The following is a 14874-nucleotide window of genomic DNA, read 5'->3' as shown; positions in this document are numbered from 1 at the left end:
GCGCTTTGTAACACTATGTAAGGTTACCTCCTCCAAAAGGCCGGGGGGAGCTTTCACTTTTCAAACTTCTCACGGCCTTCCAGAAAGTCTCTACTGATAAACATTCTCACCAACCTAATTGTATTGTATTACTCTACCTAATTAATATGCAATGCTGACGTATGTATGAAGGCTGGACCAGAGGTCCTGTAGTTCCTAACTTCGTAATGCTTTTCAATTCTGGCAAAAAAATTTCAACTTGAAGCAACTTTCCTGACTTTCTAAATGAAGCCTGCTTAAAAGGACTTATTGCGTCTGAGAGTTCTGGGCGAGCGGACATTCTTTTTCTACCTGCTCCGTCCCATACATAATCTTGTAGACACATTAGGCCGCACCCCCATGTTACCAGAAGTGTGGTCATCCAGCCACACCCACCTTTCCCTTCTTATTCTGTTTACCTTGTTTGTGGTCAAAACCCAGGGCCTTTTTTTGTAGCAGGGACTCCTTTGCATGTTAGGCCACACACCCCTAATGTAGCCAATCCTAATGAGTTCCTGCTGTTGGGTGTGGCCTATTATGCTAATGAGGTCCTGCTGGGCGTGGCCAACTCGGGAGCCAGCCGGAACTCCGTTCCTGTGCGTTCCTGCCCAAAAATAGCCCTGAATTTCCTAACCCGGAGCTAGCAACCCTACTGATAGCATGTCCCCCCCCCTCTCATACATGTGCATACAGGCACAGAAAGGGTTGAAACCTACCCAAACAGCAACCCCAAAGGTGTTCATAGCCAATGGACCACAGGGGCAGCTGCCCTCACCCCCATGCTGAGAGGAGCAACCTCCCACAGCCCCAATCCCCAACCAGAAGTGATGTAGACATGTCAGTGATGTTGGGGGCAACGCTCTGGTTTTTGGGCAAAAATCCATGGTGTGAAGCTAATTATACCATAGAGTTTTGCCCCAAAACCAGAGTGTTACCCAACTTTTTCCAGTGTAAAGTGGGGGGTGGGCTTCTCACCTCTTTTTTCTGCTACCACATGTCCTTTGTAGGCAAAAGCAGGATGGTTCGGAAACCAGAATCCTTTTCTGTCTTCATTGAGCCAAGTGAACAAGTGCTCTTTAAGGTGAGTTCCCCCCATGCCCATCTGACTGTGAGTCCAGTCGCACGCCCGTGACCCAACATGTGTTGGGTGTATCATGTAGTTTGGCCCTTAGTCTACCTGAGGGACCGCCTTTCCCTGTACGTCCCCCCAAGGGCACTGAGATCCGAGTCGCAAAACCGCTTGGTCCCCCCTGGCCCTAGGGACGCTAAGTTAACATCGACAAGAACTAGGGCGTTTTCCCTAGCTGCACCAGTACTATGGAATCAGCTCCCAAACGAAATCCGAGCTCTGCAGGATATCTTCACCAATTCCATAGAGCGGTAAAGACCGAGCTGTTCCGGCAAGCGTTTCAATAGCTCAGACCACACTGACGGTTCTAGCACTTTATAACCGAAGGCGGCCACGTCTTAGTCTCAATTTTAATAAGTGTATTTGGATATTTTATTGACTGTATTGTTTTAGACTTATATTGTATTAATTGTTGTGTTGGTTTTAAACTATTGTAAGCCGCCCTGAGCCACCTTGGCCGGAGGGCGGGGTAAAAGTCTAATAAATAAATAAATAAATAAATAAATAAGTGATGGGAGAGCAGTTCTCTTTCCTCATACTTGGCTTGCCCATTAACAGGCTTTCTCCAGATATGATTGAACACCTCTTTTAAAATACAGTTTCAAGCTGCTCATAATGTTTTGGTGCACTATCTAGGGATGCCAGACTCCAGGTGGGGCCTGGGGGTTCCCCTGGAATGACAGCTCATCCCCAGACTAGAGAGACCCGTTCCCCTGGAGGAAATGGATGCTTTGGAGGGTGGACTCTATGGTCTTGTGCCCCCTTGAGGTCCCCGTCCTCCCCAGGCGCCATCCCCAAATCTCCAAGAGTTTCTCAGCCTGGATCTGGCAACCCGTCCCTCCCCTCCCCTGCCAGTAGCCAAGGTGGACCTTACAATACTGCTTGCAATACTGCCAAACTGTTGCAGCGGTTCGGTGACATCCCGTTGCCGAAACAACCATGCAACGCGCCATTCATTCCTTTCTTTCCAGATGTGCTCTGAGTCACAATGCCCTGGGGAGGGGTGGGAAATGCTTCACATTTGACCAGAGCTGGTCAGCTGGCTCACTCAAGAGGAACATTGTGTTTTCTTCAGACTCCTTCCCCGTTTGGGGGGGGGGGACTCAAGCTCATTTTGACTATCAGGAAAGAAGGACGGTTTCGCGTCCAGAGTCCAAGACGGAAAAAAGGGGATAAACGCCTGAGCACACAGCATCAGCTGCTTGAGCTGAAGAGTTCCTTCAGCACAAGGGCCAAAGGAGGACATCTGCTTGAAAAGACATCTCATTATGAATTATGGAACGAGTACGTGCTTAAAGACAACGGCGTTTGTATCAGGATAAGCACAAGAATTTACGAGCAGGCGCCTATTCATGTGATGAGCCCATCATTCCATTACTATCTACAGTGACATTTGCTAAAATTAATAATATTAATACAGAAATACGACCAACTCTCTCAAACACGGAGTGTATATAGATGGGGAGGGGCTGCGGCTCAGTCGTAGAGTGTCTACTTGGCATGAAGGTCCCAGGTTCAATGCCCAGCATCTCACGTTAAAAAAGGAGATCAGGTTTGAGATGATGTGAAAGACCTCCGCCCAAGAATCTGGAGAGCTTCTGCCAGTCTGGGTAGACAAGACTGACCTTAAAACACCAAAGATCTGAGTCAGTATAAGGTCAGCTTCTTGTGGGGAGAGGTCATGGCTCAGTGGTAGAACGTCTGTTCGGCAAGCAGAAGGTCACAGGTTCAATCCCCAGCATCTCCAATGAAAAAAGACCATGCGGGAGGTGATGTGAAGGACTTCTACCTGAGACCCTGGAAAGCCGCTGCCAGTCAGAGTCAAAAATACTGACCTTGATGGGCTGATTCGGTATAAGGTGGCTTCATGGGTTCACTATCCGTGGACTCGAAGAGACTTTATACAGAAAAGTTTATTGCCGCTGAGCAGACACATGCCCAAAACCCAAATACTTGAGAACCTTGCTTATATTTCAGCACAAACTTTATATTTTATTATATTTTTCCAAATACTTGAGAACCTTGCTTATATTTCAGCACAAACTTTATATTTTATTATATTGGGGGGGGGGTGTCCACAAACAGAGATATAAACAATAACACAACCTGTTAAAACCGTAACGATAAGAATACCGAGTAAAGGCAGATGGTAGCCCAGCGACGGATGATTGTACGGCTTGCGTTGAAGATCAGGTAGGCAGAAATGCAACAGACAGTCCCGTTGTACTTGATGGTGACCTCTGCCATCTATACCATAAGGCGATTTGATCTGAGAGACGTTTGGTCGGGAGGGGCCTAAATGAATGGATGCCCGCCCAGTCCCGTAACCAGAAAAATTTAGTTAGGGGGGCCCCAAGGGGGCAGTTTAGTACAGTGGAGTTGACTACATCACAGGGTTGTTGTTGTTAGGGAAATAAAAAGGAGAGACATGGCTAGTTTGGTGTAGTGGTTAAGTGTGCGGACTCTAATCTGGGAGATCCGGGTTGGATTCCCAACTCCTCCACTTGCACCTGGCTGGATGACCTTGGGCAAGCCGTAGTTCTGATAAGAGCTGTTCTTGAAAAAGAGCAGTTTCTGTCAGAGCTCTCTCAGCCCCACCCACCTCACAGGGTGTCTGTTGTGGGGAGGGGAAGGGAAAGGAGTTTGTAAACCACTCTGAGACACCTTTGGGTTGCGAAGGGCGGGGTATAAATCCAATCTCCTCTCCTCCTCCTCCTCTAGGTAAGAGATGACAGGTAAAAATGGGGGGAGCACCTGAGGGAGTTCGGAAATAATAAAGAAGGGACAGGATGTGTGTCTGTGGTTCTTTCCGCACTAGACCTTAAATCCTGGTTCAACCCTGTCCCCGAACTGACATTCTACACTACACATGAGTTCACCCCTCTAATTATCTCAGGGTATTTTTTTGTTTCCACATTACATTGAGGTCACCCCGATTTCACCCCACACTTGTCCCGGGATAGACGGATGCTGTTATAACCAGGGATAAAGGCAAGGTATTGTGTCCTGAGTTGAACTCTGATAAAACCAGGGATGAGATCCAAGTGCAGAAAGGACCTGTATTCTCTGTGAAGTGCTGCACATTGCTCTGGGATCAAAGCCTACCCCGCCCCCAGAAGATCCGAGATGTCTGGCAAGCATTGTTGAAGGAGCTGGGGGAGAGCCCCTCAAAGTTTGAACAGATACAACCTGGTTCTGTTGGCTCGCTAGCAGCAGCAGCAGCAGCAGCAAGACAATAACCCCCTGAGCAGCCACTTAACCCCTGGTGCCAATGGGCTATTCTCCTTGCGTCCCCTTCCTACAACCCCCCGTGCCCTTGCAGGCAATCTGAGAGGAGAAACAAAGACAGGGACTTCATCTTGCACCTCCCAAAGCAACTTGGGCATCACAATTGCACTGGCAGCAAGCTGAGCACAGGTGCTTCACAGAGAGAGAGAGAAGGGGGGAGGAAAAGCTGTCTGGTGAGTCTGCCGGGCACTCATCGGCACCCCCGTGCATACGGGCCTGCACCTGCCAGCTAGCCGAAAGCCTGGTGGAACAGCTCCATTTTACGGGCCCCGCGGCATTGTAATAAATCACGAAAATTCTCAATTGGGAGCATGTTCCGCCAGACTGTCATGGGCATGGATGAGGATGAGCTGACAGAGCCTGCAGGAACCACAGCTGGCTTTGGACTTGGCTCTGTGTTCCTGGCTCCTGACCCCAGCTTGGCTTTTTTGACTTTGCACTGTCTTCTTGGCTCCTGCCTTTGGCCTGTTCTGGACTCCCTTTGACTGGCAACCCAGCCCGTGACGCAGACTGGGGACAGAATGGAAAAAGCCCTGGCCCTGGCCGAGGCCAGGTAGGCAACTTTTGGGGTGGGGACTTCCAGTCATTGCTCTGCCAAGCGTAAAGCTCTCCAGGGCACATATGGGGAGAGACGGTCCCACAGATATGTTGGTCCATGGCTGCACGGGGCCTTAAAGGTTAACAACCGCCATAACTCTTAGCAGCAATACTAAGGCAAGGCCGGTCCTCTGGTCAAACCACCCAGGCACCCCAGTGGCTTGGCCATCCGCAGCAGTGGAGACGACTGCTGGGTCTGCCCCACCAGAAGTAGCCAGGTCTGAGCTAGGTCTCCGCAAAATGCCCCAGGAGCTTGGCCTGGAAGCCAAAATATTTGACGAAAGTACCTTGAATCTATTCTCATTTGGCCACCAAATGAGAAGGGAGCACTCACTGGAGAAGACCCTGATGCTGGGAAAGATTGAAGGTCAAAGAAGACGGGGATGGCAAAGGATGAGATGGTCAGACAGTGTCATCGATGCAACGAACATGAAATTGAGCCAACTTCAGAGGACGGCGGAAGACAGGAGGGCCTGGCGGGAGCTGGTCCATGGGGTCGCGAAGAGTCGGACTCGACTGTGCCACTGAACAACAACAACCTTGAATCGGCCTTGTGCTAAGACTAGACGAACACACCTCACCAGTGTGAAAGCTTCTAAGAGCACCGTTGTTTCATTCTCCTTGGGTAACCTCAGCTTGATTCCAATTAGTTCCGCCACCTTCACACTAGTTCCGCCACTCCCTCCATTCATGCTCAACGGGATTTGCCATGGCACCTCCTTCAGATGATGCGGTCTACCGCTTCCACCACTGGTGTCCCCCCGTTTCACTTCATGTCCTCATCCACTCTGCTTCTCTCTGCTGACCAGGTGGGTAGGCTGAGGCAGCAAGAGAAGAGGCGGCATTACAATGAAAACAGAGAGGCACATTGGCTTTGTGCATCACAGTGCTTGTCCGTTCCTTCACAGGAAAGCACTGCAGAGAGAAGAAGAAAAAGAAGGCCAGAGTGATGAAACATCTGGAACTAGAGTTGCCAACTTTCATGTGACAGCTGGAGACCTTCTGGGATTACTACTAATTTCTAGGCAACAGAGATCAGTTCACCTGGAGAAAATGGCTCCTTTGGAAGGGGGACTCTATTAATTTTTTTTTTAATTTAGAGTTTTCCTTTTTATTGATATCAAAGATCAATATATGATTAAGTCAAACATGTGAACAATATCAACAAGTCAAATTCCGAACATACAGCATCAAAAACTGTGGAAAATACAATACATTCAAGTAAAAAGGAGATACAAATAATCAATGATGATAAAACATAGAACATATTGAATAAGATACTGAGATCTGGTATTTAATTATATCTCAATGTAATTCAAACAATTAAACAGTATCACCCTCTGATGACATCTTTGTGACTTTCCAAACTTATCTTGTGTTATATAGAGGAAAAGTGAGTAAAACTCTATTACCAGGAAGGGAGTCCACCAGGAACGCCTACACCCACCTCTGAAATTGCTGCCAGGTAGAAGGTAAGAAGTCCTCCGAAACCAAGTAATCGACTCAATTAAATTTGATGTAGTGGTTACAAGCACGGATTCTAATCTGGGAGAACCAGGTTTGATTACCCACTCCTCCACATACAGCTGCTGGTGTGACCCTGGGTCAGTCATAAGCTCTTTCAGAGCTCTCAAGGACAGTTCTCGGGATAGCTCTCTCAGCCCCTCTTACCCCACAGGGTGTTCATTGTGGGGAGGGGAGGAGAAGGGAAAGGAGATTTTAAGCTGCTCTGAGATTCTTTTGGGTAGTGAAGAGTGGGGTATAAATCCAGTCTCCTCTCTAATTTATTTATTTTTTAACGTAAATTTTTTATTTTACCGTAACAAGCATACGTCAAACATGTATCATACATTCTATGAGTAAACCTAGAAATCAACAATTACCAAGAATTGAACAAAGGGAAGAAAAACATTGCAAAAATAATTGATCTGATAATATTGACAGGTTCAAAAATGAGCTAATAGACTATAATATTGCTTTAACTGCACAACTTCTTTCAGTGTGTCATTGCGTGTCAGGTAATCTAACTCTATTAAGTTATCGATTAGTTTTAATTAAAATCCAGAGTTTAAAACCCCATTCAGAGCAAAAAACCACAGATAACTGAATAGCTTAAAACAACAGTTTAACAATGGCGTTAAAACATCAGCCTCTTGCTGAAATCCTGGATGAACAGGAGCAGATATGCTCTGTCTTAAAATGGGACTACACAGACACACAGCAAGTGGTTACTTTGCTTACACTCACTTTTGGGCTCAGAGTTCATTGAGTCTTTCGGTGATCACAGTGTCGTATCAGATGAAGTCTGAAATGGTGAAGAAAAATGGGTGAAACCACCATCCTTTTGTAAGCCTTGTAAAAATATTTAGTTATTATTTAAAATCCTGCTCATATTGCTGGATCAAGCTGTTCATATTGCTGGACTGAGCTGTTTCTTACAGCACGGAAACCCACAATTCAGATCTATATTTTTTACCTCGCACAGAACTAGGATATTAGGAAATTTGAAAAACGCGATCTTGTACTGTGTTTTCATGGTTTTAGTACGATGTTTTAATATTTTTAAGCTGGTATTGCTTATGTTTTATGCTGTATCCTGCCCTGAGCCCGCTTGTGAGGAGGGCCAGATAGAACTCAAATCAGTCGACTTCCAGTTTTGGTGTCCGCTATGGTGGCCGCATTCTCCCGCAGCTCCGGGAGATGCACGCCTGCAGCTGGGAGGGGGTGCGACTGTCCACACCACCTCCAGAGCCCTTGCAATGGGCTCCCAGCCATGGGGCGCTAGGAGAGCTCTTCCTCCAGTGACTGGCCGGCGAAGGGGGCTCTTCCATGCCCCAAAGGTCCTGCCATGGAGCACCCATGAAAGGAACAAAGAAAGCACACCGGGACAAGCCTTTGGTGGCCGAGCGAATTGTGATCCAAAACGGCTGTATTATTGAAATGTGAGTCAAAGTCTAAGCAAAACGCCTGAAAATTAGTCAAAAGCCTCCCCTTTGAAGCGGGGGGGGGGAGGGAACTTTCCCCCATAAGAAAATAAACGAATTTTGAGTAGCAGATGAAGGGGGGGGGGGAGGCTATTAAAACAAGGCGGCCTGAAATAAAAAGCACTAAAGAACTTACCAGAAATCAAATCAGTCAATCAAATCAAAAGTTTGTTCTTGGTTTTCACCTGCACCGTGGGCCCTAGTGTGGAAATACTGCCCTCTAGGGGGAGGCGCTTCCTACAGAGAGGCTGGGTGAGTGGTTGGCTGGCAGCAGGGCAAGAGAAGGAGAGGGTAAACCTATAGAGGATGGTGCAGAGTTGTTTTCTGTTGCCTCAGAAGGTCGGACCAGAACCAACGGGGTTGAAATTTAATCAAAGGAGTTTTCGGCTAAGCGTTAGGAAGAACTTCCTGGCAGTTAGAGCAGTTCCTCGGTGGAACAGGCTTCCTCGGGAGGTGGTGGGCTCTCCTTCTTTGGAGGTTTTCAAACAGAGGCTGGATGGCCACCTGACAGCAATGCTGATCCTGTGAACTTAGGCAGATTGTGAGAAGGGAGGGAAGGAAGGGTTGCCTCAGTCCTTAGTTCTCGTGGCCCTTTCTTACATGCCCAGGGAAATGCTGATTGCCACTTTGGGGTCAGGAAGCAGTTTTTCTCCAGGTCGCTTTGGCCAGGGATCCTGGAGGTTTTTTGTCATCTTCTGGGCATGGAACACTGGGGGTGTGGGGGGGGGAGGTATTTGTGAATTTCCTGCATTGTGCAGGGGGTTGGACTAGATGACCCTGAGGGTTCCTTCCAACTCTATGATTCTCTGAATGCCAAGAGGGGGGAAGCTGAGGTATTTTTCTCTCTGAAGTTGTGGAGAATTTTTGAAGACGCAGCTCCTGAGGAGAAAAAGACTGTGAAGATGGAGAAAGGCAGTTGGTAGAAGAGTGGCCATCTTTTGGAGTGAACCTTTGATCCTGAGAAAGTCTGGCTTCTCAGTGACTGTGAGGAAAAGTGGCTAGAGACTTTCCTCCCTTTTCACCCTAAGTTTGGGACTGCTCATTTATAATTTTTATTCATACTGTTTGCTAAAGGTCCCAGTCTGAACCTATTGTTTCCCTCACCGTTCAGTAAACCTTATTTGTTTAGGGGGGATTGGCTGGGTGGTAGGGGGACTTACCAGGAGAGGGAGGGAGGACCAGGCTGATGATGTGGCGATGTCATCACATTGGTGATGTTGTTGAAGCAACACTCTGGTATTTGGGCAAAGACTTTATGGTAGAGGCCATTTTTACCATAGAGTTTTTGCCCAAATAACAGAGCGTCACCACAACATCATGATGTCGCTTCTGGTGCATACCGGAAGTGATGTAGCCACATCACCAGCGATGTCACCTGGCCCTCCCTCCTGCTTCTGGTAGGCCCCTCCCATCCCCCACTGGTTTCCAAGACCAGGCAAACCTGGCAACCATTAACCTGGCCATTTTCAGACGAAAAGGCAAGCCCATTTTAGACGTACTATATAGGTAAAGATTTCTTTTGTTGAAATGCTGGCTTTTATATATAAAGCGGGAATCAGGGTTTTCCAAAGAAATCAAAACAAAGTGAATTTTCTGATTTTTGTCCCTAAAACGCTGTCTATGGATTAAATGGACAGAGGGGATAGACTCTGGAAGTGTCTCATCAGTAACAACCTGAAATATCGATAATTTTTGTTGCATAACAGTCTGTCTATACCAAAAAAAAAAAAAAAAACCTAGAAGAATCTGTGGCTGGTTTATTCATCCTGAATTAAATTTGGATCTGAGCTATTCAATCAAAGTTATTTAACATACCTGCTTTCTTTACTTTGGAAATAAACCAACTAGATTGGCTTTGCTAGATTTGTTATGATAGTCTTTTGAACTGTTGGAACAAGCCCCAATGGTTAATATTTTACACCAAGAAACTTCATTAAAGTGGGAAATACGTATATCTGCAGTAAAAGTAAACTCATCTGGAACTCAGTGATTTACACAAGTGTCATGGGAATGGATCCTCTGAATCAAGGGCGTAGGCTAGGGTTGCCCAACGCTCGGCCTGGCATGAAGATCTCCCAGAATTACAGCTCATCTCCAGACTACTGAGATCCGTTCCCCTGGAGAAAATGGCTGTTTTTTAGGATGGACTCTATGGAATTATACCCCACGGGTGCCCCTCCCCTCCCTAAACCCCGCCCTCCCCAGGGCTCACCCCCCCCAAATCTCCATGTATTTCCCAACCCAAAATGGCAACACTATCTTAGGCCCAGTCAGCTCCTGGTACACTAGGGATTGAATTCATGACCCCATCTCATGATATGCTCATGACTTCCCAGCATCTGATACAGCATCTGGTACAGCTTTGGCGTATCAGGGGCTTCTTGTCAAGATGAACGATTGATTTTATCCTTCTATTATTACTTATTGCCAAGCTCCAAGTGGGGACAGGTGATGCCTTGTCCCTGTGTCCCATTGCGGACCACCACTTGCAGTGGTGATGTGAGAAATTCTTTTTGTTGTTTTTTTTAAAATGAAGCCTCATATACTTACCAGGAGTGACATGGAGTAGCTCTAGGAACTGCTGGAAACTCTATGGTTTTACCACAGAGTTTCCAGCTATTCATAGAATCATTGTCAGAAGGGACCCTACAGACCATCTAGTCCAACCCCCCTGCCCAATGCAGGACCGGCCGAAAGCATCTCTGACAAATATCTGTCCAGCCTCTTCTTGAAAGCTGTCAGTGAAGGGGAGCTCACCACCTCCCGAGGCAGCTGATTCCACCTTTGAACCACTCTGACTGTGAAAAAGTGTTTCCTAATATCCAGCCGATACCTTTTTGCACAGAGGTCATTTCGGGGGGATCGCGGGGGATCTCAGTTCCCCTGGGTGAGGTACAGGGGGCGGGGCACATGACGAAGCCCTGCCCCATGCTTCCGGCCGCCCCACTTCTGGCCCTCATTCAGCCAGGAGGAGGCAGGAAAAGAGGGAGGGTAAGTTGCTCCCTCCCTGCCTCTCCCCCCCCCTGCCTGCCTGGGGCCAGGGAGGGCCTTCGCGGGGCTTCCTTGCACTCCCACCGGCCTTGCAGGTCCACCGCCAGGCCCCTCATGGGGCTCGGCAGTGGAGCTGCAAGGCCGTCGGCAGCCGGGACCGTTGGGGGCGGTGTGTGTGGCCTTATGACACACTTCCGGTGATGTCAGGGGGTGTGGCCTTATGACACACTTCCGGTGATGTCAGGGGGTGTGGCATATGCTAATGAGTTATGCTAATGAGTTCCCCTAGCTCTTTGTCTACGAAACGACCCCTGAGAACAACTATGACATAACTAATTTATGCAGGAGCCAAAGTGTTCGCTCACAACTTTAGTGCCAGTAGCTCACAAAGTAGAATTTTTGCTCACACGACTCCACAGCTTAGAGGGAACATTGCTGGTAAGCACGTGAAACTGCTTACCCTCCCCTCAGTTGCTAGCACTGCCTGGCAAGCCTAGGAGCTGATGTTGGCAGTACTGCAGTCTCCACAGCTCTGTAGTTGTCTCGATACTTTAAAAAGTGCAGGTGAGAATAGAAATTCCAACTGTAAGAACGGCTTACCTTTGAGGGAAAGCATTTCATCTGTAAACTTTCTCTTGTCTACCAGGATGGGGAACAGGGAGAGAGAAATGCAAGATAGGTCATTCTTTATCAAATCTGCACGGGCAAATTTGTGCGCTCTAAGGAAAACATAGCAAAGAGTCCAATACCTTCCTGTCCAGAAGAGTCCCGAACAGCAAGATAAAAAAGCCCTAAAATATGCACAAATGGAAAACAGAGAAAATTAGGCTGTTGCTTATGATTAGCACTTCACATTACATTGGCGCTTTAGAAATATACTGGGATATATACTAGGGTGAGACATCCGAAGGCCTGGAAAGCTCAACCCAGCCATATCTTCTTCCCTGGCAAGGGTAAGCCTCCTGGTTTGGCTGAGACTATGAGGGCCAGACAAGCCATGGAATGCAAATTCAGGTCTTCATTTTGAATTCAAGTTGTTGTAGGATTCAAGTTGTAGATGCCTAGAACACCAAGGCTGGGGGCAGGGATGTGGAGGGGCGACATCGGCAACATCATCATGTCACTCCAGGTACAACTCAGAAGTGACAAAGGGTAGCTCTAGGAATTCCTGCAGACTCTATGGTTTTACCATAGAGCTTCTGGTAATTCCTACAGCTACCGATTGTCACTTCCGGGTTGTAACTGGAAGTGACGTATCTATGTCATCATTCCCCTCGCGCTTGTCTCTGCCTACTGTGGAAGATTTCCTCTGTTGTGGCATTTGCTTCCTCTGCTGCTGCAAGCAAGATTATTGAGGAATTTCAGACAGGCGATATCTCCCGGTAGGGAACCGGTTCTCAAATGGGTTCTGGTCTGTCATTTCAGACAGAACCCGTTTGAGAATCGGTTTCCTACCGGAATGTATTTGCCATTTCATACACAAAAGTTTCTGTCCCGTTTAGGAACCGGGACTGAAGCGTTTTTCCTGTCAACCGCGTCCGAGTAGTCTTCAGTTCCCTCTCCCGATTCTTTTTTTTTTTTGTAAAGATTTTATTAGCTCCCCTAAAAAGGGGAGGTATTTCGCTTAAAAGAAAAAAATGGGAAGGGTAGACAGCGGGAGAAAGAGAAAGCTGAGTGATATATAAACTGGTAAATTAAACTGTTAGTAATGTCCAATTAATCTTCTTGGGCTTCTTCTGTGTGTTGTCAAACTTCTTTTCTTAGTTCAGTCACATATAATTCTCTGTTAGTATATTAGTAATGTTCCCTTGAATTTCTGTTAATGTTCTCTTGAGTTCCCTTGAACCCTCTCCCGATTCTGTTACGCTTTTTCCCTGCCGTTTTTCACCCGCGCAGGCTTTTTTAACATTCAATTTATAGTGCTATAGCGCTATAACGGAATAGCATTGTGTCAGCCCCATTGGAATGCCTGGAGTGTTTCGTTATAGTGCTATAGCGCTATAAAGTGAACGTTCAAAAAAAAAAAGCCGCAGATTGCCTGCAGCGAAAAAGCGGTGCAGTCTGAAATGCCAAACCGCTTATGATCCGGCTCATTCTGGTAGGGGCAAGCCATGTGTGAAATGGCAGCCCTGTACCGGTTCACTTCAAAATGGATGATTACCGGCTTGAAACCGGATGAAACTGGGTAATGTGAAATTCCCCATTGTTTTTCAAGAAGCCCTGAAGTGTGCAGAAGTGCTACTGGCAGAGAAAGTGAGCTCAGCAATGGAGGAATGCCTCCAGGGTGGCCTGAGAGAAGCATGAGGGACATGAAGTCTGATCCAAGCAGTGAGAAAAGCCCTGTCTCTGCCAAGAATAGGCTTGTAGTCTATACCGTGGTGCATGATCAGCAGGTGCCTAGCCCCAGAGGAACGTGCTCTTCCATGGTGGATCGTGTCCCGCAAATGGAAGGAAAACACAGGATCCAAGACCCCCATTTCAAGTCAACCTGATAACCCATCTCCCCCTTTGTCCTCACTCCTACGTGCGTCATGGCTGCTTTGAGACTGCGTCAGGCACGTGAACCAAAGCATCTCTGCAAAGCAAAGAAGGAACCATTTCGCCACTAAGTGGTCCATCTCCAAACCAAATCAAACCCTTCGCCTACATCTATTATGACACTGTGATTTGTGTATTTATAGATTTAAGATAATTATGTGCTACCTAATCAGAGCTCTGCTCCATGGGGCTGATCAGTAACACATAAAACCAAACAAGCCATTAAAAACACAAGCCGTTGGACGTGAGCAGCATAACAACAAGCAGCAACAAGCATAAAAACAAGCATTAAAAAGCAGCAACAAGAGAAGCAGCCCATTAGAAAGCTGGCAAGATAAAACCCCTAATTAAAACCCTTGGTAAAAAGTTATGTCTGGGTCTGGCCCCTAAGTAGGCACCAGGTGAGCCTAAAGGGCAAAGGCATTCCAGAGGTGAGGTGCCACCAAAGAAAATGTCCCATCTCTAGTTGCCAGCTGCCTTACCTCTGAAGGTGGAGGTACAAAGTATAGGGCTTGAGAGATCTTAACTGGCAGGCAAGATGAACGTAAGAAGAGCCCTGCTGGATCAGACCAACGATCCATCTAGTCCAGCATCCTGTCTCACGCACTGGCCAACCAGTTCCTCTGGGCAACTACCAACAGGGCATAGAGGCTGAGGCCTCCCCCTGATGTTGCCTCCTCACTCTGGGATTCAGAGGATTAGTGCCTCTGAATGTGGAAGTTCCCCTCAGTTAGTAGCCACTGATAGACTTATCCTCCATGAATCCATCTAATCCTCTTTTCAAGCTGTTTATTCCTGTGACCATTATTACATCCTCTGGCAGTGAATTCCACATGTTCATCACTCTCTCTGTGTAAAGTAGTATTTCCTTTTGTCCGTCCTGAACCTACTGCCCATTGACTTCATTAGATGCCCACGAGTTCCAGTATTTTGAGAGAGAGAAAGTTCTCTTTGTCAACTCTCTCCACCCCACGTATCTCTCCCTTATATATAATTGAGTAAGACGCAGCATCACGCAGCGAAGAGATAATGCGCACCAACAGTGTTTGGAGGGTTGAACTGTCTGTCAGAAGCTTCCCCAGCTTCCATTGGCCGTGTCGCCTAAGTTCCACCTCAGAACACAAAGGCTGCGTTATGCAGGGGAGAGAAAATGCACACCAACAGTGTTTGGAGGGTCGAGCTGTCCGTCAGAAGCTTCCCCAGCTTCCATTGGCCATGTCTCCTAAGTCCCACCTCAGAGGTCAGACTACTGCTGACAACCACCTGGTGGGTGAGTGGGACCGGGGAGCACTTGAAGAACGGCGGCGGCGGCAATAAGCCGCTCGCCGC

General features: G+C 47.4%; 1 protein-coding gene across 1 annotated transcript in view; it reads right to left on the bottom strand.

The window, feature by feature from the left end:
- Nucleotides 1-7174: 7174 nt before the first annotated feature.
- The window catches only part of LOC107111996 (adhesion G protein-coupled receptor F4-like), a gene marked incomplete at its 5' end in the record, with an annotated part of 10214 nt that continues 2514 nt past the window's right edge, over nucleotides 7175-14874 (bottom strand). The window contains 3 exons of the mRNA XM_015413051.1: nucleotides 7175-7337; nucleotides 11608-11646; nucleotides 11757-11798. Coding sequence (XP_015268537.1) covers nucleotides 7314-7337; nucleotides 11608-11646; nucleotides 11757-11798 — 105 coding nt within the window. The remainder of the gene's footprint in view (nucleotides 7338-11607; nucleotides 11647-11756; nucleotides 11799-14874) is intronic.

Source organism: Gekko japonicus, unplaced genomic scaffold (genome assembly GCF_001447785.1).
Source record: "Gekko japonicus isolate JY-2015 unplaced genomic scaffold, Gekko_japonicus_V1.1 scaffold2627, whole genome shotgun sequence".
NCBI lineage: Eukaryota > Metazoa > Chordata > Lepidosauria > Squamata > Gekkonidae > Gekko > Gekko japonicus.
Note: the sequence above shows the minus strand (reverse complement) of the source record. Positions and strands in the feature narration are given on the sequence as shown.